Genomic DNA, 21837 nt, shown 5'->3' with positions numbered 1-21837 from the left:
TTCAGGAGGAGGGAGCAGGGGAACATTAAAGAGATGGAAATCTGAGAGCTGCAGAGGGCTCAGCAGTTGGGGACACTTGTTGCTCTTCCAAAGGTCCGAAGTTTAGTTCCCAGCACCGACATCGGACAGTTCACAACTACCTATAACTCCAGCTGACACCTTCCTCTGGCTCCTGCGGGCACTCACACATATGTAGTATACACTCACAAAGACATATATGAATATATATAAATAAAAATAAACTAGAATTTTAAAATGAGGAAATGCAAGTTTCCCAAGGCCTCCCATCTCCTCTACCCCAGTAGGTTTCCTGCACCCATGGAGATGAAGACCTCACCCCTGTCAAGAAGCTAAAGATGGTTCCATAGGGAGGCCTGGAAACAGCCTTCCACTTTCCAAGTCAACCTGGCGATCACAGGCCTATATCACACTCAGTGAAGTCCAGTGTAACATGAGGGCCTTCTTGTTGGAGTTTCTGTCCTCCCACCAGGTCCCACAGCCATTTGGCCCCAAAGAAAGTCACACAGAGATTCTATATTAATGATAAACTGATTGGCCCATTAGCTCAGGCTTCTTATTAGCTCGTGTAGCTTATATTAACCCGTTCCCCTTATCTATGTTAGCCACGTGGCTCCATACCTTTTTCAGCAGGGCAGGTCATTTCTTGCTTCTTAGGTAACTGAGACAGGACTGGGAGGAATGGGCTTCGTTGTTCCTAAAATTCTTCTGTTCTCATCGCCCCGCCTCTACTTCCTGTCTGGTTGACCCACCTATACTTTCTTCCTGGCCAATCAGGGTTTATTTAAAACATGACTGACAGAATACAGACAATACTCCTGTACCAGTCCAGGTAATAGAGGCTGGATTCAGTTTGTTCCTTGGGTCCAACAGGTCTGTGGTTGGTGGGGACGGTGGCGGGGGGGGGGGGGGGGCGGTGGTGGTAAAAGTGCTAGAAGTGTGTGTTTAACACCTGCTAACAACCTAAGACTACACTCCTTTACAGACATTAGAACAGTGTGACTGGGGAGATTTCCTAACACAAGCAGCCTAGTCCAGAGGAGCCAGGAGAAATGCAATTCATTCTAAGGTTTTTGACAGTCATGTTTAAAACAAGTAATAGCTTTGCCTTCATACTTGGATCCTTCCATGCATCTGAAGGATCCCTGGGTAGGTGAATCTGTGAAGCTGCTATTAGCACAGTAGTCCAGGAGTCAGGGTGGAGCATCCTGGGGACTGGGAATTCCTCCTTCTCCTCTCTCATTCTGCCCCCACCAGCAGCACTGCCGCCACCAAGGCCTCAGAGCCCTAGTCAACACTATGCAAGCCTTCTACGTTTGGAAGCACTTTAGGGGAACTGCTGCCACTCTTAGAAAGTCATTAACCGGGAGTCTCTAACCCACACATGTTTTCCATGCTTTCATTACACAGGGAAAGGTTTGTGGGTGAGAAGTTCATTTAGGATATAGTGGGACCAGGAAGACACAGAAAAACCCCGGTGCCTAGAGGTTCTGGTTCCTGGTGTGGGTCCCTCTCGGGTCACTTGTGGTGGTTTTTGGCAGGTGGGGGATGGGGGTGCTGCTTTCTGAAGGACAGAGGTAATTATCTTCTCTGCTTCCACCAATAGGCACTCAGCTCAGTCTCCGGCAGCTTCTGTCTGCCCTCCTCCAGCTAACGAGCAAGTCAGACAGCAGTCAGTCAAGAGGCTTTGTTTTGACCTCTTTGCTCATATTCCCACTGAGTGCTGGGGTTAAAGGTGTGTTGAAGCATATTCAACAAATGGTGTTGGCAGCTTGAGGAGGGGTCACTTTGGACATTAGTCCTCTGTCCAGTGACTATAGCTAGGAACCCGCCCCCCGCCCCACCACCTTCTGAACTCTCTCTCTTCAGTCAACTGCTGGTCCTGTTTACTCTCAGACTTGAGTCCTAGTCCGAAAGTGTTCAATGAGCTTGCACTCTGAAGAGTGCTTACTGAGCCTGCATCCTGAAGTGCACACCTTGGTTTTCCCTCTAAAGTTTCAGAGTGTTGTCTAATACTAAATGCAAAGCAAAAAAGAACCCAATTTAAAAATGGGCTCTGGGTCTAAACAAAGAGTTCTCAAAAGGAGAAATACAAACAGCAAGAAATATTTCAGTGCTCAACATCTTTACCGGGAGGAAAATGTGAACTAAAGCCACGTTGAGATGTTGTTAACTGAGCCCAGGCAGGATGACTGAGATTAAGATAACAAATGACAGCAAATACCGAGGCTACGGAGAACGGGGATCTGTCATTTCTGGTGATCGTGCAAACTGGTGCGGCCACTGTAGAAATCAGGCAGGAGGGTCTTCAAACAAAACAAAACAAAAACAAACAAACAAACAAAAAATCCTGGAACGAAACTTACCACATGACCCAGCTGTACCACCCATGGGCATGCACCAGAGCACTTGGTCATTTCACTACAGCGATACCTGCTCACCCATGTTCACTGATATCCTATTCGTAATTGTTCACTGATATTCTATTCATAATAGCTAGGGACATGAAACCGGCGGGGATGCCCACCAACTGGTGGATAATGAAAATGTGCTCCTATAAACCGTGGAATTTTGGTCAGCTGTGTAAAACTAAAATCATGAAACATGCAGGTAAGCGGATAGGACTGTAAAATAACCACACTGAGTGAGCTACCCGGACCCAGAAATTCTCACTCACATCTGGATCCTAGCACCTAATCTTTACATTTGTTTAAACCAGTAGACAGGGAGAAAGTGTCGAGGCAGAGCCTAGGGACAGGAGGACCAGATGCAATGAAGGGAGAAAGAGGAGTGACGGGGGTGGGGGTGGGGGTGTGAGCGAGGAAAGGGTATTTCATTATAACAAAAAGGAGACCACTACATAGCATGTCGTTCAGAACGTGAAGGAAGTACCATTTGACATCCCGTGTGGGAACTTCCAGATGAGAATCAGAGAGTATGACAGAAATCAAAATTCTGAGCGGCTGTTTGTCTTCTGTCTTGTGCTGCTATAACGGGATGCCAGAGACTGAGTAATTTAGGAAAAACAGGTTTGTTCTGCACTGGTCTGGAGACTGAGCAATCCAAGATGGAGGAGGCAGAGTGTTCAGAGGGCCTTCTGATACATTGTTCCATGACAGGATAAGAGAGCTCACCTGGGGGAGAAAAGGAAGGGGCTGAACTCATCCTAGTGAGTCCACCCTGGAGATAACTAACCCCTCCAGAAGAAAAGAGGTCACATTCCCTCCCAATCTTGTCACAGGACCCACCTCCCAACAATACTACGGTGAGGACTAAACCCATCGCGTGACTCTGGGAGCACACGGCTGACTGTCCATATTCGCGGAACAGACTGCGCCTCCCGAATTCCAAACCTAAAGGAAACTTCTGCCTCAAAAAGATCTTCCACGGTGATTTTTCCATGACAGCCGGCTTTTTGCTTAGCTGTTTATTACAACAAATGCCAGCGGTATGGAAAGAGACCCCGGTGACTCGGGAATCTTGCCTTTCTCTTCACAATCCACCCCTTGCCGGCAGGCACTAGCGAGGTGCTAGTAGCGTCTGCCCGCGTTTGTACCATTTTAGAAACAGCTCCTCGGTGCTGAGATTTTCCATGTGACGTAAATTCCTCATACTCTCGAAACAACCCTCTGCTCCCTCAACCAGCACACGTGACATATCTGGGAGTCCCCACGGGTCTTGGCTAAGACCTTACTGGGGTAGCTTTTAAAAGTTCTTATTCTGCTTTTTCCATGGGACACATTTCCTGGCCTCCTTATAGAACAAATGCTCCGGATTTGAGGCCTCTGCTGAGCCTGCCGATTTAGACCCTGAAGTTAACCTGAGAATCAGTCAGTGTACAAAAATAAGCAGAGTATGAAGGTCATTTATTACAAAACCTCCCAGCCTTGGGGGAAACTTCCTGTCACCATTCATATGAGAATGGGGTCAGGCTTGGCCTCTCCAAGCTGTGTGACAAGGACACTGGCTAAGTACCAGATCTGACTGTCAAGGCTCTGTCACAGTGGTAGGAAGTGCACAGTGGGGAGCCAAGCCTGGGTTCACTGTCGTGCCTGCCAATTCCCGTCCTCTTGAAGGCATTGTTTTTTTAATGCAGAGATAATGGTCGTCACAAAGTCTCCTGGGTATCTGAGAGCAAGAGAGCATTTGAAAGTAATCAGAACACTTATCAAATGCTGCTTATTTAATTTTATTGTGAAGATTAAATAAATGAGCGTTCACACACAGAAATGCGCAGCAGGGCTCTGGTTGCTGTGGGGTGACCTGCCGTGACTCTCAGCTGCTCAGCTTCCATGGTGTAAATGTTCTCACCATGGTGGATGCTGAAGCACCCCAAAGTCAAGTTGGCAGTTCACCGCTTGGCTCCGGTGGGCAGGAGGGAGCCTGCTCCAGCACACTGCTGTTCCTTCAATTCACCTTCTCTCACTTGAGACCCCCAAAAGTGCGACCTTTGTGTCTTCCTCTGAGAGCCCCCTGGCGTGGTTCTTACGCACAGCACCAGTTCGTGACGGAAGCTCCAGTCTCGGAGCAGGGTCCGTTCTCTGATGCTCTCTGGATGCTTGGATGGAGAGATCCCTTAAGGAAGCTGAAATGATGCGCAAAGGCACGGACTCACAGCTACGGTCCACTTGCCCATTGTCAGGTAAGCTGGCTTCCTCCTCACACTTCCCTGCGTCAACCCTCTGTCTGCTCCTCTGTGGCTGTTGGCCTTTTCTGTGTGCAAGGTGCTTACAGCACCAATAACACACTGGGAGGAAAGTCTGTAAGCTCAGGCTTCGAGGTTAACAGTCCATCCATCAGTGAAGAACGCTAGGGAAAAACCTGGAGGCAGGAACTGAAGCAGAGACCACAGAGGAAAGCTGTTTATTGGCCTGCTCCTGGACTCCTCTTCACTAACTTTCTTAAGCCTCCCAGGTCCACGTGCCTAGGAATGGCACAGGCCCATGAAAGATGGACCCTCCTGCATCAACTAATACTCAAGAAAATGCCCACAGCCAGCCCCACATGCCGATCTGATAGAGGCGACTCCTCAGTCGAGGTTCCCAGGTATACCAATCAACAACCAGTATTAGCGATCACACCTGCTGACCTCTCTAAAAGCTTCCATGTCCTCAGTGCCACCAAACCGTTCTGGGGCTGCTATGCTTTTCAGTCTTTAAAGCAAATCCCACTTTTGAGGCCTTTCTCCATCACTGCCCTAAGGACTCTCTCTTCTCCTTTGTCCTTCTTACCTCTGTGGACATTTCGAAGATCCGCCTAGGACAGAGCATCCCTCAGAAGAGGACCAGAGAGAGTGAGGGCACATGGGCGTGCCCTCCACTTCCTTCAGGCCCTGGTCTTTGTGTGCCCCTAACACAGCCCACTTCCGGAACAGGCACTCCCTGTCTTAATGACCTTGGAATAATGAAGAACAAGTTCCTGGGAAGGGACTCACAGGAAGGGAGGAGAGGAAGGCTGTCCAGGTGAATTAATTACTCCAGGAAAGTCCTGAAGTAATTGGGGCTTCCTTGGCCTGAGTATAATAGCAAAGGAAAATCAATTTGTCAGCCAAGAATATTCACATCTCCATCTGTGACTGACTATATGTTCCATCCATACCCGTTTTCTCTGTTGGTTGTGCATGCCAACATAAATAAGCTTGCCTTTCTCAAGATAACCTGGTGGAAATAAGAGGATTCAGAGAACTCCTTTAAGTACAGATACAATGAACAAATGTTCTCGACCACACTCACAGGGATGAAGAAACAGCAACATGTGGGCGGGACCCCTGGAGAAGAAGCTGGTCTTTTGTTTTTTTTCCTTGTGAGACAGACTCTCACTAGAGAGCCCAGCTGACTGGGAAACCAAGCTCCTCCTTGGTTAGAGTCCTGAGTGCTGGGATTATGGACATGTTCTACCATGCTACATTCTGCAATCTATCTCTAAATGCTGGAGTAAGTGCTCCTGGAAATAAACAATTCTCATGTACCAAGAATTTCTGGGTGTGCTTTCTCCAACTTAAAGGAACACAGGGAGGCAGCTGGCACTTCCCATGCCCCTGCAGTAGCTCAGGCCAAGAACACCCAACACCATCTGCATTCAGCCGCAGGAAAGGGCTGCTTACCCCTCCTTAGAGATGAGACAGAGTGGGAGCCTTAGAACCAAGGGCACACTCTGATCCTTGGGTGTGCTGACAACAGAAGGCTCCTTCAGCTGTATACACTGGTCCCAGATGTAGCAACTGCCTTCACTTCGTATAAACAGCGATATTCAGTAAGAAGCAGAGCCTTGTCCCAGCCTTTCTTCTTATTCTCTGAAAAACTGGGTGGCCAATGACCTCATCGCTCTGAAGCTCACTGACCAAGCCCAGAAAGAGGAGCTGTGGAGATGGCTCAATAGGTAGGGCACTTTCATGCAAGTGTAAGGACCCGAGTTTCAGTCTTTAGAATTATGTTGGCTAGTTTAATGTCAACTCGATACAAGATGGGAGTCATTTCTTATGGAGAAAATGCCTCCATAAGATGGTTGCAGGAAGGCCTGTGTAGCATTTCCTTAATTAGTGATTGGTAGGGGAAGACCCTGCCCATTGTGGGTGGTCCTAATCCTAGGCTGGTGGTCCTGGGTTCTCTTAGAAAGCAAGCTGACCAAGCCATGAGGCACAAACCCGTAAGCAGCTCCCCTCCACAGCCTCTGCATCAGCTCCTGCCTCCAGGTTTCTCGCCTGTTTAAATTCCTGTCCTGCCTCCTGGATATTGGAAGTTGACAAGATCGTCGGGTAAAAGTTGGGAGCAGGGGGTGAGGGTGGATTGGGGGGAAGGGGAAATGGGGAGAGAGAAGGGAGAAGGGAAAGACTGGGAAGAGCTTGGGGGAATGGGATAATTGAGATGGAGGAAGGGTAGATATGGGAGCAGGGAAGAAGGTATCCTAACCAAGGGAGCCATTTTAGGGTTGGCTAGAGTCTTGGCTCTAGAGGGGTTCCCAGGTGGCCAAGGGGACTTCCCCAACTAGTTCCGTGGGCAGCAGAGGAGAGGGTGCCTGTTCTGGCCTCATCCTATAGCCACACTGATGAATATCTTGCATATCACTATAGAACCTTCATCCGGCAATGGATGGAGATAGAGACAGAGACCCACATTGGAGCACTGGACTGAGTTCCCAAGGTCCAAATGAGGAGCAGAAGGACAGAGAACATTAGCAAGAAAGTCAGGACCGCGAGGGGTGCGTCCACCCACTGAGACAATGGGACTGATCTAATGGGAGCTCACCAAGGCCAGCTGGACTGGGACTGAGGGAGCATGTGATCAAACTGGACTCTCTGAATGTGGCTGACAATGAGGGCTGACTGAAAAGCCAAGGACAGTGGCACTGAGTTTTGATTCTACTGCATGGACTGGCCTTTGGATGCTCACCTTCCTAGACCTGGATGGAGCGGGGAGGACCTTGGACTTCCCACAGGGCAGGAAACCCTGACTGCTCTTAGGACTGGAGAGGGAGGGGGAGAAGGAGAGGGGGGAGTGGGAGGGAAACAGGTGGAGAGGAGGAGGTGGAAAGTTTTATAAATAAATAAATAAATGGAAGAAAACGTTCCTGTCCTGATTTCCTTAGAGGATAGAATACAATGTGGAAGTACAAGCCAAATAAACCCTTTCCTCCTCAACTTGCTTTTGGGTCATAGTGTTTTTGTTGAAGCAATAGAAACCCTAAGTTAAGACAAGAACCCATGGAAACCCACGGGCATGCACAGCAGCAAACAAGAGTCCTCTGACCTCCACATGCACACAGTGGCATGATCCTGTGAGCACACATGCAATTCAGAAGAAAAATACCCAGAGAAATGACACCAGCTCTTGGCGGGGGTGGGGGTGGGTTAGGCAAGAAATGATTACTAATTAAGATTGGAAGCTTGGCCTACATTTGGAATTCATCACACTTTGGATTCTGTTTTATTAACCAACTCCTTTGAGTCTCACCTGACCTTTGTCTTGTCAACCTCTGCTAAAGTCCTGGAAGGAAGGGAGCATGCCTCATTCATCTTAAGACCTAGCAGAGAGGGCCACTGGCAAGAGAGTCAGTTAGAGTAGAGGGAGGAAAAGGAAAAGAGAGACACACACACTCAAGTCACTTGATTTTGGGGTAATTCTGCATTTTGAGGTAACTCTGCTCTTCTTTTGTAAGTTGAGTATGTCGAGCAAGACCTTAGGTAACAGGGTCTGTGAATGGCTTGTAGACAGTGCGTAACGGGGTTGGCAGGCGACTTGTAGACAGCGGGTAACGAGGTTCACAGGTGACTTGTAGACAGCGGGTAACGGGCTTCACAGGCGACTTGTAGACAGCGGGTAATGGGGTTGGCAAGTGGCTTGTAAACATGTGGGTCATACTAGTCATATATGTGGCTTCCAGTATGAGAAGGGTGACCCGGTGTTCTTTTAATCAGTATCCATTAAAAGCATCACTGGGTCAAATTACTCTGGAATTGCCTAGAACTAAACAATGGGAATAAATATGGATGTTGTTGTAACGAGAGAGGGCTACTTGTTTGTCCCAGCTGCCTGGCTAGCTTACACCCGAAATAACCACACAGAAACTGTATTAATTAAAACACTGGTTGGCCATTAGCTCTAACTTCTTATTGGCTAACTCTTACATATTAGTTTAACCCATCTCCATTAATCTGTGTTATCGCCATGTGGCAGTGGCTTACCAGAGATTCTAACTGGCATCCATCTTAGGCAGAGGATCCATGGCTTCTCTGACTCTGCTTTTCTTCATCCCAGCATTTAGTTCTGTTTTCTCCGCCCACCTAAGTTCTGCCCTATCAACTAGGCCGAGGCAGTTTCTTTATTCATTCACCAATGAAAGCAACACACAAATGACATCCTCCTACACCAGGATGTCATTATCAATATTATGTCACACTACACAGCATGACAAGCTCATGTCTGGGAGCAAGAGCCAGAAACATGCATCATCTACTTGCATGAACTCTATGCAGTGGACATGCGCCTGGACCACTTCCAAACCTCCTGCCCATCCAGCACTAAGGAAACCAGGAGCTGAGCCGACTCTATTTCTTTACTGCATGGCTTCTTAAAAATTTTAGTCACCTTCAAGAAGAGACAGACTCTCTCTCAGGTCTCATACTCCTTTGACCCTTTTAGACTTTGTTAATACCATGTAAGCATACCACATCACGGGATCCACCAAGAGAGCTCCACAAACCCTGAGTGACTATCTCACGGCTGTCTAGATGTAGGAAGGGCCACATCTCTCCATCCTCGCTTGAGTGGCCAGAAGAGGCAGAACCGGAGACAGGGCAGGAAACCACTCAAGAGGATGGGAAGAGTAAATACTACTCAAAGCAAACACAAAGGGATGTGGTGGGGCCGGAGAGGTAAACAGGGGGGACAGGACATCCAGCTTAGGGGTGGACTGGGTTCTAGAGGAACCTAAAAGAGGCAATCTTGAAGAAGTGAGCCTCCCACTGCAGAGAAGAGGTGGAGAAAGGAAGAGAGAGCACCGTGAAGGTCATGTCAGTTTAAACAATGAAGAAACACAATCAGGGAGGTTATCCGAAAATCCTAGCGTGGACTTGGGGAGAGCTAAGCCCTGCAGGGAGTATACAATGCATGGCAAATAATGGACGTTGTCAAGAAGGTTCTGGAGACAAAAATAAGGAGTTACATCAGACATTTTGAAGCAATAATCATTGGCCACAATGAACAACAGACGGTTGCAGATGTCCTTGGAGATACAAGATTGTTTTAGGTTTTAGTGACCTGTGTGCAAGACAGATGCTGGCAGAGCCTTTCAGACTATCAGACAAGCAGGGCCCCAAAGCGCAGCTTCCTTTCCTTTTTCTATGCCGATGTTGGTGCTAGGGATGACACGGGGACTGCCATTTCAATGGCAACCTTCACACTTCCTTCACGGGCAGGCAGGAGAGATGAGGATGCTGGGCACCATCCCTGTAGTAGATGCGTGGGGTACCCAGCAGGGAGGAGTGTGATTGGGATGAGAGCTTGGGAGGAAGGTTGAGTGACACATCGCACAAGTTCAGAAAAGCCCGTGCTTCGGGGAACTTCCCAGGGCCTTGAAGCAGAGTCGTGCTATAACCAGAGCTGTGTTCTACACCACGGAAGATTATTAACAACACTCTCAGTCAGTTCCCCAGAACTCAGAAGGTGAAGGGTCGCAATGCAATAAGCCGCATGATGAAAGCACACTGAGTTTGGTCTCCATCTCAGGCTACCTTAGTTGAAATTGCAAAATATACCCCTATAGTTGCTAATGACTATTAAGGAGTAGGAGAGGGGGTGGGGAGGCGGCAAATGTGGCAGAATCCACTGCTGGCTATCTATCACTTTATAACACATGGATAAGATAAATTTAGGAACTTAAAACAACGTACATTCATTACATCATTCTTTGAGGCGGGGGGGGGGGCAGTCAGCTTTTATTTCAGGGTACTTCACAAAGCTGCCATCGAGGTGTCGGGCAATGGAAGGCTCAACTGGGGGTGGACTTGCTTCTAAGCTCGAGTGCTTGCTGGGAGGATTCAGTCATGGCATCACGGGACTTCAGCTCCCTGCTCCCTTTGGGGCTTTGGAGGCAGCTTGCCCTCCACGCATCTCTAGCATGATGTCTTGCTTTATCAAAGGCAGACAAAGAGACTGCAAGGAAGCCAGCATCTGCGTCCTCACCACTCTGTCATAGGAGGAACACCTCCTAGCATTGCCGTGATTTACCGTAAAAGCAATGTCCTCGAGGAAAGGGACTTCCCAGGACTGTGGATGCAGGGGCAGGGGTCACGCGGTGCCATCCTGGAGGCTTGCCAGTCACATCAGCACTCCACAAAACTCCTAGGCCACAGTGAAGTGATGAGAAATTTTCAAAGAATTCTGGCCAAGTGAACCTATAGATCTTGGGAAGCAGTTTACTCCTTGCAACGTTACAGTCGAGGATAAAAAGCCCTATGTCGGTGACTGCCACCTTAGAGAGACGAAGCTCTACTGTGTGGCAATCACAGCGGAAGGGAAGCAACCTCCTCTTCACAGGGAACCCCCTCCCCACTCCCTTGCAGCTGCATGCACAGCTGCCCACAGAACAGAGCTCAGCCTGCCTGCTTGCACTGACACCCTCAGCCCTGCTCAGGCTCTGGACACTGTAGCTGTGTGCAGATGGAATAAGATCCTCTTCGCTCATCTGGTTCATACCCTTCCCGGGAGTGCTTCCTTCACAGAAAGAATGTACCGGCTACATTCCTGAACATGGGAAACCGAATGCTGTCAGGACTGATCTGGGATTCTTGGAGGAAAACAGTTAGGCCAGAGAGGACAGACAGTGCAACAGAGGATGAGGTCGGTGAAGGCTCATAAAACACAAAGCCTTTGATCTGCAGGTCACCAGCTCACTTGAAGGTTGCCCTGAGACATTCCGAGCCATATACATTCTTGGAATTCTTTCAGCAAAGCCAAATCCTTGGGGTTCTCTTTTTCCTTTGTCTAATGCATTGGGCGTTGATTTATCATCCCCTATGAGGCTGTGGGTGAGATTCCACTTTTTTTTGGGGGGGCACACCTAAATGCTGTTCCTGTAACTGGTGCTGTGTGGATCCCGCTAGATATGACTATCAGTACTTCTCAGATAGCTCAGAGAGAAATTACCACCCAGCCAGAGCTGTGAAGCGCAGTGTGTCCTGGCCTTGCCAGTCAACTTGGCCTTCAGACACTATCGCCGACTTTTCCATCACACTACAGAGCCTGGTGGAAATGCCACAGGATATTAAATGTGTCAACACCACACTTTTCAAGAAATGTGAGAAGCTGGCTTCGGTCACTAAGATGAGCGTGCTCCATCAGTAAAGCCCAGCCTCCGTTAGGCTAGCCCACCCTCCCCCATCTCCCCAGACACCAGTGTGGAAAGACACAGGCGCTGAACAGAAATACATTGAAGAAGAGAAGAATTCGGAGTACAACGTCAAACAATACAGGTTTTGTCTTGGAGTTGTAAAATGTTATACTTTTTAAAGGAGGTGTCTGGTGGTGAGGGTGGACGGGGGATTAAAGTTATATGGAGTGGAGTTTGGGTTTATATCGCCAAATCCCACCTCAAAAAAAACCAGTGTCCTCTCTAAAGTAACTTTACAAATTACAAGGAAAGTTACCTGAGAAAAGGGAGAGGGAGGGAAGGAGGGAGGGAGGGAGGGAGGGAGGGAGGGAGGGAGGGAGGGAGGGAGAGAGAGAGAGAGAGAGAGAGAGAGAGAGAGAGAGAACTCCAGAGATCACATTAAGTGTGGCTGCGCTGTTGTTCATGTTTGAAGTTGTTCACTGTGAATAACACACATTTGGAACAAGGTACAGAACAAAAACATTCAGCTCCATGAGTCATGGCCAAAGAATGGCATTAACCACCAACAAAGGTAATGAAGGTGACTGTGCTACTCCCAGGAGCCCTTTCTGTCCCTCCCAACCATCACCCACTTCAACCCACAAGAGCCACCAGCCTCGCCCCGCGGTAACCACTACCTCGCCTTCCTTACTGATTTACCACCAAGCAAGCTCAGTGAATAATGTAGCTTAATTCCATTGCTTTTGTTATGTCCACAGGAAACACACCGAGAACTGGCCGTCTCACGGGGAACTTCACACAAGCCATCTGATAACTCTGTCCTCCTGCAAAGCTGGAGCTCTGCAGTTCACAGCTGAGGAAACGGAGGCTTGGAGAGGTTAGGGGTCCAGAATGTCGTCAGAGCTAGGAAGGGACAATGCTGGGACTTCAGTCTAGCTAGTTCCGAGCAGCTAATTACTCCATGTTTAAAAAACTGCAACACGTTAGCTGTGCACACTAAAGGGTCCTGCCGGTGGCACTGTCCCACAGGCAATACCATGCTTTGCTCAACATGTCTGAGAAATCCAGGGATGTCGCTGTGGCTGTAGGGAATTCATTTGGATGGCTGATCCACCAACTCTACAGCTGGTAGACAGCCCGAGACCTCTGGCGGACAATGCTGCAGCAAACAGGCTCCTAAGAGAGTTATGACGCTTACACAGACACATCTGTGCTTGTAAGTCTAGAGTAAAATTGTTGGGTTATAGGGTTTGCATATCTTCAAAAGGTTGGCAGATATTGCCCAAGGGTTTCTTAAAGTGTCTATATCAAGCTGTTACTCCCAGCAGTCACTTCCCCTCCTCGGGAGCACACAGTAGACACCACCGCTTAGCCCTTAGCCGTTGGTGGAATTCATGATCATTCCTGATTTTAACTTTCCATGACTCCGATGACTGAGTCTAAGCTCCTGTTTTCTATTTTTATTTGGCTATTTCTTTTGCCATCACGCTCAATCTTTTTTTAGTTTGATTGTTGTTTTCTTTATTTTTCTTGGCTTATAATTACCAGATACATACATACATACATCCCATCCTATTTCTGAAGCTAAAAATCTCTCCCAAGTAGCCCTGGCTGACCAGGTGCTTCAGCCTCCCAAAAGCTGGGATTAGAGGACTGTGTCACCACACCTGGCTCCTTATCAGGTCTTTAAACAACTTCTAACTTGAATGTAGTCCAATCTTTTAAACGATTGTCTCTGTCGCTATTCCAGCATGGTGTATGGGAGGGGCTCAGAGGCCCCACTGTCTCTGGGGACTTACTGACAGCTAACAGGTTGCTGGGCCGCAGGGAGTCATTTTCTTCAGTGGATAGCCAGTCACTGTTGCCCATGGGCCAGTAAATAACCTCACACCCATGAACTCACAAGTAAGCCTAATTAAACTCAGTGGGTCATTAAAACAAACAAACAAAAATATAAAAGTGGGAAGGAGGCTTGTTAGGGAGAATGGGTCCAGAAAGAGTGGGAGGGGCTAAGCGAGGAAAGAGGGAGAAAGGAAGAGGGGAAGCAGTGTGTGTGTATGTGTATGTGTTTGTGTGTGTGTGTGTGTGTGCGCGCGCGTGTGTGTCGAGGGGAAACACGTCTGAGACCTAAGCCCGTCTCTGGCCAACCAGCTGTAGAATTACTGAGACTGCTTTATCAGCCCTGGCACCAGACTCCATGGAGGCCGCTGATTTCAATAAGCCGTGTTGAAGGCACACAGAAAACTGAGATTCTCAGCACCATTGTTTCTCAAAGTACAGGGTTACGACCCACCCCTCCCCAACTAGGGATTTTCAGAAACTGGAGCCACGACTGCTGGTTGATCCGGATACTTCACAGCCCCCGAGAAGTGACAGATCATCAACAGTGCCCGTCTCTTGACCACACCGAGAACTGGCCGTCTCACGGGGAACTTCACACAAGCCATCTGATAACTCTGTCCTCCTGCAAAGCTGGAGCTCTGCAGTTCACAGCTGAGGAAACGGAGGCTTGGAGAGGTTAGGGGTCCAGAATGTCGTCAGAGCTAGGAAGGGACAATGCTGGGACTTCAGTCTAGCTAGTTCCGAGCAGCTAATTACTCCATGTTTAAAAAACTGCAACACGTTAGCTGTGCACACTAAAGGGTCCTGCCGGTGGCACTGTCCCACAGGCAATACCATGCTTTGACCATCCACGTCCCCTTCGTCCCGATGGCACTGTCCCACAGGCAATACCATGCTTTGACCATCCACGTCCCCTTCGTCCCGATGGCACTGTCCCACAGGCAATACCATGCTTTGACCATCCACGTCCCCTTCGTCCCGATGGCACTGCCCCACAGGCAAGACCATGCTTTGACCATCCACGTCCCCTTCGTCCTGATGGCACTGTCCCACAGGCAGTACCATGCTTTGACCATCCACGTCCCCTTCGTCCCGATGGCACTGTCCCACAGGCAATACCATGCTTTGACCATCCACGTCCCCTTCGTCCCGATGGCACTGTCCCACAGGCAATACCATGCTTTGACCATCCAAGTCCCCTTCGTCCTGACCTCCTCCCAGTGCTTGTCGGTGCCTCTTCCTTCTCTAACCTGGTTCCCTTCCTCTCCACCTTATAAAACCAGTCATGTTCTAGCACCCCCTTCCCTTACTCTCATCTTCAGCCCAGAAACAGGGACAGCTAGAGAGAGAAATCTGAAGACCGACAACACCTTGGCGCCAGGGCCCAGGAGCACTCGATGGCATCGGGGTCCCAAGTGGGGAACAGCAAGGATGGTGCCAGGGATTATTGTCAGAGGGTTCTTTCTTGCACGGCTTCTCTATTGCACAGTTTCATCTCCGTGCCCTGTCCACGCATCTTTCTTGGCTGATGTTATTATATCACTGCTATATAATATGGGTCACTAATAGGCTACGGATAAGGCCACAGGCCCGGGAGGTTATGAGTCTCTGAGCCTCGCGGTAACAAGAGTCTTCAGAAAGCACATGTTGCTGTGTGAGCAGTGCTATGCAATAATCCTGTATGGCTACAGATACTGATACTCATTTGAGCCCCCAGTCTGGAAAAAGTTAGCAACGCATGGGTTAGCTCCTTCACATCGCCATGATTTACCTTCCCCACCCCCTTGCTGGCAATAACATCACAAAAGATTAAAAAATGGCTGAGAGTTACCGTTCAGAAGACCATTTAATAATATCAGTTTTCCGCCTTGTAGCCCTTGGCAGGATTCCCTTTTCATAGATCACAGTGTGGGCACGGGGCCAGGAGATGGTGGGGGTGACTCACAGGTCACTGCAGTTTATAAGTCAGAATAATAAAAAGGAAGGCAGGTCTGACATCACTGGCAAGGGGAAATTTTTTGGTGTTGTGTTAAGCGAACTAATTACAGCTAGCTCTGAACGCCGTGGGAGGAGGACAGGGCTTTGCTGAACAAAGCCGAGCCTGAAGCAAGGGCAAAAACATCGGCCACAGAAAATCAAACTACGACATTACCCTAGGAGTCAAAGTGGATTCCACTTGTTTATCCTGAGGTCAAGGGCAAAACTAAAATAAACTCTGGGAACAAACGCTGTGTCAAACGGGGAGAAGTGCATCAGGACCAAGTACCGAGAAGGCAAACACAACCACACGCACTGGCTGTTAAATGGGCTCCGCTGTGAGCCACATCTCAACTACCGCGAACTGAAAGCAGAGAGGAAACATTTCCAGATAAGCTCGGCTTTTAAGTTGACTTGGTGGAGAGCGAACACAGCCGCGATTATTATTAGGCCCTGGTGTGAACGACTGAGAGGCCACCTTCAGCCCACGGGATTACGCTTTTATTAGTATAGTCTTGGGATTAGTGGAGATGTCTGTCTAATGAATGCAGCTACTATATTTGAGCACATGCCCAAATAAGCTGCGTGTTGATTGAGATCTATCTATTTATAAGCACTTCTGCGTGTTGTGAGAAATCCAGCTCCATTTCCACAGCCTGGCACCCTCCGTCATTTCACTTTAGGGCCTGCTGGATGAACAAGCAGACAGGAGGTGTGGGCATCCACTGAGCAGATTTTACTCCTCACTCTTGGCCAGCAGAGTTGCCTTATCTAAACAGCAATTCAGATAGACATGGATGCTATAAAAACAAAATGGAAAAGAAAACCACACCCTTTTCCTCTGGCTCAACTACAGCTTAAACTGGTAAAACTAGAACTAGTTGTAGAAACTGGGTAAATGGTCCCGAATAGCCCCAGCTAACTGGACCAGTGGGTACGTCATAATCCTTGTTCTCGGCCTGGAAGATAGGCGGATTGCTGCCCGCATTTATCATCATTCACTTCATATTTCTGTGAATGGATGGCACCAATAGCGCAGCCAACAAAAACAAAGGCAGCATGGGAAGAGTGGTCTGGATACACAATTAAGTCGGTCATTTCCCATAATGCTTGGGGATCTCGCAGCCATGTGAGGCTTCACCTGACGGAGGACCAAGGGCTCCACTCTTAAATGGGCCAGAATAGTCTATAAGTCTATAGGGCTCTGTAGTTCTGAGCCCTCCTCACCCTCCCTATCCCACAGCTCTGCCTCTCAGACTCAGCAGCCGCTCTCTAAGCAACCTCAGGTTTGGCTTTGGGTACTGAAAAGGGGTCATTTTCATGCCTCTGTACATAAGGACCCAGTTACTACACCTCCTCTTTGGGAATTTATTAATTAGTGATTCTAACAAATCATACACTTTTACTATTATCAACTGGACCTTACAGAATTTCTCTTGGAGAACTCTGAGTGAAGAAAGGCAAACTGTCAAGGTTTCCCACTGTTCAAGAGACAATAAATCAGCTGATTATGGAGAGATCCGGTATAGGCAGCAGGGGAAACTCCGCCTTCAGGACGTGTCTACTTCTCTGTCCAGAGTTAGCAACTAAGTTAGTGTCTTAGAGATATCACAAACCGACGGGACAGGGCTCTGAGAGTGAGAAGTGATAGCCGGGATATAGTAAGAATTCAGTGACTTATGGCTGTGGATTCGTATCCTTTCTACTCTTGTAGCTGACAAAGCAAGAGAATGATTCTGAAAAAGAGGCATTGATACTAGAAAACCAAAGTTGAAAGTACAAAAATTAAGACATGTGGAACTACAGCATTTATCTAAGATAGATGAACACAAAACACTGAGACGCTTCGACAATCGATACAGTTGATGAGCTATCCTTATTACAGAAACTGAAGCTAGGTAAGAGCTGATCACCACGCCACACTGCTCCCTTTTGCTTGTGGTCTACACTCCCGAAAGGAAGCTCTCTTTTGAGAAAACACCCCATGACAACAGAGAGGCTGTGAGTCAACACACCCATGGAGAAGGCTGCTCCAACCATGGGTCCATCCTACCTTGAACTCAAAGGAGAATAAACTGAGAACTTCAGCCTTTCACTCGATTTCAGAAACCCTTGTCTTTTGGGGCATTTCTTTCCTAATCATTTCTCTTTTATGAGCTGGGGTTCTCAGCTGGGCACTGACAAAGAGTTCACTTAAAACCTTGCTCCACCATCCGTGGTCACTCACCATCAGCCTTCCACCCATGTATGTGCCCCACTATTCATCCATCCACCCAGTCCTCAATGGCGCCCCTAAAAGGTTCTAGTAGACCCTAAATCATAACTCCTGTTACCACCTCACCTCCCTGGAATTTTTCAAAAGTACTGTTGTCTCTTACAGGAGAAACTTTAGAACATACTTTGTGTTTTGCCTGTGAAGGCTGGGAGAACAGAAAAGAGAAGCAGATGGCTAAGAGACTAGAGTGTTTGTATCCATAAGCAAATCCATTTATGAAAGAAGTTTTTAAAGACCTTTTAAGTGTTCAGACTACTTTATGCTGATGGATCATGAAACGTTAAATTCCAAAGACCGCTGAAATCAGAGACGCAGAGTAGGAATTTTTTACATCTTATAAATAAGAACATGGAAAAACACAAGGGGCAAATGATTTGCACATAGGACCCAAAACTGAGCAACTCAAGTCAGGAGCCTAACAATTCCTCACGTTGACTTTTGTACTCTGAGTATCAAGCTCAGCCGCCGCCTTCAGTATTTGCTCCCACTGACATTACTAAGAAAGCATTTCAGTCTGGTGTTTCTGTTAGATGGCACCACCTATAGCTGTCTTCACCCACAACAAGCTTATTGAGCAACCTCTTTGGGGCTGGCAGTATATTCCATAAAGAGTAACAGCCTGCTTCCTGGTGGCTAACGATGGAGTTGTAATCTGAATGTATCATTTCTTTTCTTGCATTTTCTTGGTTTGGAAGTTAAACCACACTCACACTTCCAACTTAGACAAGCCCGTGCCTATGACACAGACACAGAATCTCAACGAGTGTAAATGTCTTCACTGCCAAGTCCACTCTTTTATCATTTTTGGACAGTAATGTAGCCAAGCTAATGATTCCACAAGCTTGTAGTGTCTGAGGGTGCCCCAACCCCCAAACATTTATACTAAGTTTTTCCAAAGAATGAGGCACTCATGGTAGGCTGAGTAAGAATGATCCCTGTGCTGGCCCCTTGTGTGGGAGGGCCTCAAAAAAGCAAACACTTAAGCCAGCAAACAAATTTATTTTAAAAATCAGCATCTTGTGTTTCAGATACTCAGGTACTGAGGAATCCGAGAAGGCAAAGGTGCCTTTGCGCAGCTGTCCCTGGCACAGTCAGTACCTGTTCCGGAGCTGGTTGCTGAGGTCCTGTAGTTCAGCCTCCAGAGCATTCAGAGCTGCCATTTCGTTGGCGAGCTCTCCAGAGACTTCTCCACTTGCCACATCTGTAAAATTTTGCTGCAATGTAAAACAATATGACCATCAAAAGATGAAAATTTCTTCCAAGCAATCTAGCTATAGCATGGAATCAACACAGCAACACAGCATCCAGTGTTGTTGGCATGATGCTACCACCAACAGTGCAGCCTTAGGCAGTGTTTGCTTAGACCCCAGAAAGGTTCACGCCTAATAATAACAAATCTAAACAGTGTGCCTGACATCAGGAACTCAAGAGATCTCCAACTTTAGCTCAGTGGTAGAGTGTCTGCCTAGAGTGCCCTAGGCCTTGGGTTCAACCTCTTGCTTTGTTCTTCATGGCAACTGCCTTAAATGTTGATTGCTTTTGTCAATGTTATACGATAATGGTATCTGGATGAATGAACATCATTCATCCAAACAAAATTCTATTTCTTGTGCCTGCCTGGTGAGTCAGGAATCAGGCAAGAAGAAAATCAGCTTCAGGATTTTCCAGCCATCCATGGGCAGGGAGGAGAGGTACGCTGTACACATGTTCGTGTGTCTCGCTGTGAGTAGATTTGTAGTGTTGAACAGCACTTCCCAGCAGACTGATTTAACTATTGCTGCAGGGTGCTGAGTAGAAAATACATCTTTTAGGCAAAGAACCCAAACACAGCGCATTTCCAATAAGAATCACAGTGCTTACAACTCACAATGGACCTGCATTCCTTCTCACCGAGGTTAAGAGGAGCAGAAAAACTGAGGCTTACGAAGAGTGAAAAATCTGGTGAGCAGCATATCTCACAGCTCCACCCACAGCCCTCATGACAACCTTGGCAGCGACCTGTACGATGACAAGGAGCTGAGGACAGAGGGGTCACTCTGCCCCCAGAGGACTGGCCTGAATGACCTGTGAGAGTCTATTTAAATTTCCTACAAATTTACCGTTTCTGTGTTATCTGTATTGATAAGACAGTTCTTTGTTTAGCTGGAGGTGGGGGACTCTCCATCCTATTTCCCGAGTCAGAAGACAGACTGGCGCAAACCAAGACTGTTCAAGCTCTAAAGGTTAGCTCTGCTCATTTTCACTTTCTAAAGTGCAATTCACATCACCAAACCCAATTCAAAACTACAAAAGGCATTTTTTTTCCTAATACAAAACGATCAAAACATGTTTTCAAGGAGATGTGCAGAGGCAATCCGTCCCGGTTTTTTAAAAACAGGGGTGACCCCGCGCTGATGACCTTGCGCCCAACAGTTCTGATGAACTCAGGCCATGCTCACCTTCGCTTTGGATAACAAACCCCGTAAGCTGAGCCGAACTGAAGACAGGGCCTGCACAGCTTCCTGGGGGCTGGACTTGCTCTCGCTGCACTTTATAGCCACTGCAAAACAAGCACAGGGGACACACGTAGAGCTGGTCATCTAGGGCTCAGAAGCAGCCGTGTACTGCGCATCTGCAACAGTCACCTTTACAAGTTTCACACCCCTAATCCCTCCCTTCGTCTTCTGCTTGGTGGTACTGGGAGCTCACACCTAGGCCTGAGCATGCGGGGCAAGCACTTGTCTACCACGGAGTTACACTCCAGTTATCCTTCATCCTTCTTTAACTAGGCAAACACGGCTAAGGAGAATGTTGAAGAAAACGTGTGTGTTCAGATGAGCTACATTAGGCGGGGATCCCACATATGTATGTACAGTCACATACACATGCATACAAATGTGCACACCAGTGAGTTGGGCAATGAAACAAACCCTAATCAAAAGCAAGGCACACTCAGAGGATCAAAACTGATGCTGCACGTCACGTCTCAGTGTGGCTGTCCACGGTCCCAAGTCACTAAAGAGGACGCATGGTTGCTGATCTCACTGGCCCACAAAGTGACATGCCAGATGCACCAAGCTCAAGTGCTTGCTGCATTTTTATACCCCAATTTTACAGCATTCTGGGAGAACTGGCATTAACAATCCCCGTCTTCATCTAGGCATTGTGACCAAGGCCAGGCACTTGAGCTCCCGGGCCACATCTGGTATCAGCTCGGAGGGAAATCGCTAGTTCCTAGAAACTCTGCCTCCAGCATTCTGGGGAGCCTGTTTCTCTAAGATTTATAATTCTGAAGGGAGCAAGCATACGCCTCCCTGGAGGAAGGCTGGCTGCTAACGCCTTGTAAGAACAAGTGAAGACCTCCACACTAGCGGTGTCTGGGATCTTTCCATTTCTAAAGATTATGCTCACACACTGAAGAGAGATGCTCAAGGGTTAAGAGCACTTGCTCTTCCTCAGGGCCTGGGTTCAATTACCAGACCCAGATAGTGGTTGGCAAGCATACGGAACCCAGTTCCAGGAGATCTAATGCCCTCTTATAAGATGCTGCAGGCACTGCACTCACACAATGCACTGACAGACATGCAGAAAAGCATCCATGCACAAAACAATAAACTAAAAGAAATTACATTCACTAAATTCAAAAGCAGATCCTATTTTATAACTACAACGTCATAGACCACAGCTGCAAACTGTAAGCAATCGGAAGAAACAACCTATGGCTTGACCAAACAGCTTTACACTAATTAATAATATCTATGGCCAACCAGGAAATGGGTTTGATGCATCTATTTCAGAATAATGATCAGACTTCAATAACCTCATGGTGGTGCACACTGATTATTAACTTTAAGCCCATGTTCAGAGTCCCAGCTGATCAGACACTGAGGATTGCTTCTCTGGAGGAGGAGCTGCCTCCA

At 47.8% G+C, this 21837-nt stretch overlaps 1 protein-coding gene across 3 annotated transcripts in view; it reads right to left on the bottom strand.

The window, feature by feature from the left end:
* Positions 1-539: 539 nt before the first annotated feature.
* Ttc27 (tetratricopeptide repeat domain 27) overlaps positions 540-21837 on the bottom strand; it is a 152482-nt gene continuing 131184 nt past the window's right edge. For 2 of the 3 annotated variants that reach the window (XM_075955328.1, XM_075955330.1), the window contains 2 exons: positions 20377-20477; positions 18922-19152 (listed from right to left, as the gene is read on the bottom strand). In XM_075955328.1, coding sequence (XP_075811443.1) covers positions 19030-19152; positions 20377-20477 — 224 coding nt within the window. In that variant the 3' untranslated portion in view covers positions 18922-19029. Of the gene's footprint in view, positions 3153-18921; positions 19153-20376; positions 20478-21837 lie in introns of those variants that run through there. The other variant, XM_075955329.1, reaches the window with a different exon arrangement.

Source organism: Microtus pennsylvanicus, chromosome 21, assembly GCF_037038515.1.
Source record: "Microtus pennsylvanicus isolate mMicPen1 chromosome 21, mMicPen1.hap1, whole genome shotgun sequence".
NCBI lineage: Eukaryota > Metazoa > Chordata > Mammalia > Rodentia > Cricetidae > Microtus > Microtus pennsylvanicus.
The sequence above is the reverse complement of the archived record's forward strand: the minus strand, read 5'-3'. Positions and strand labels throughout refer to the sequence as shown.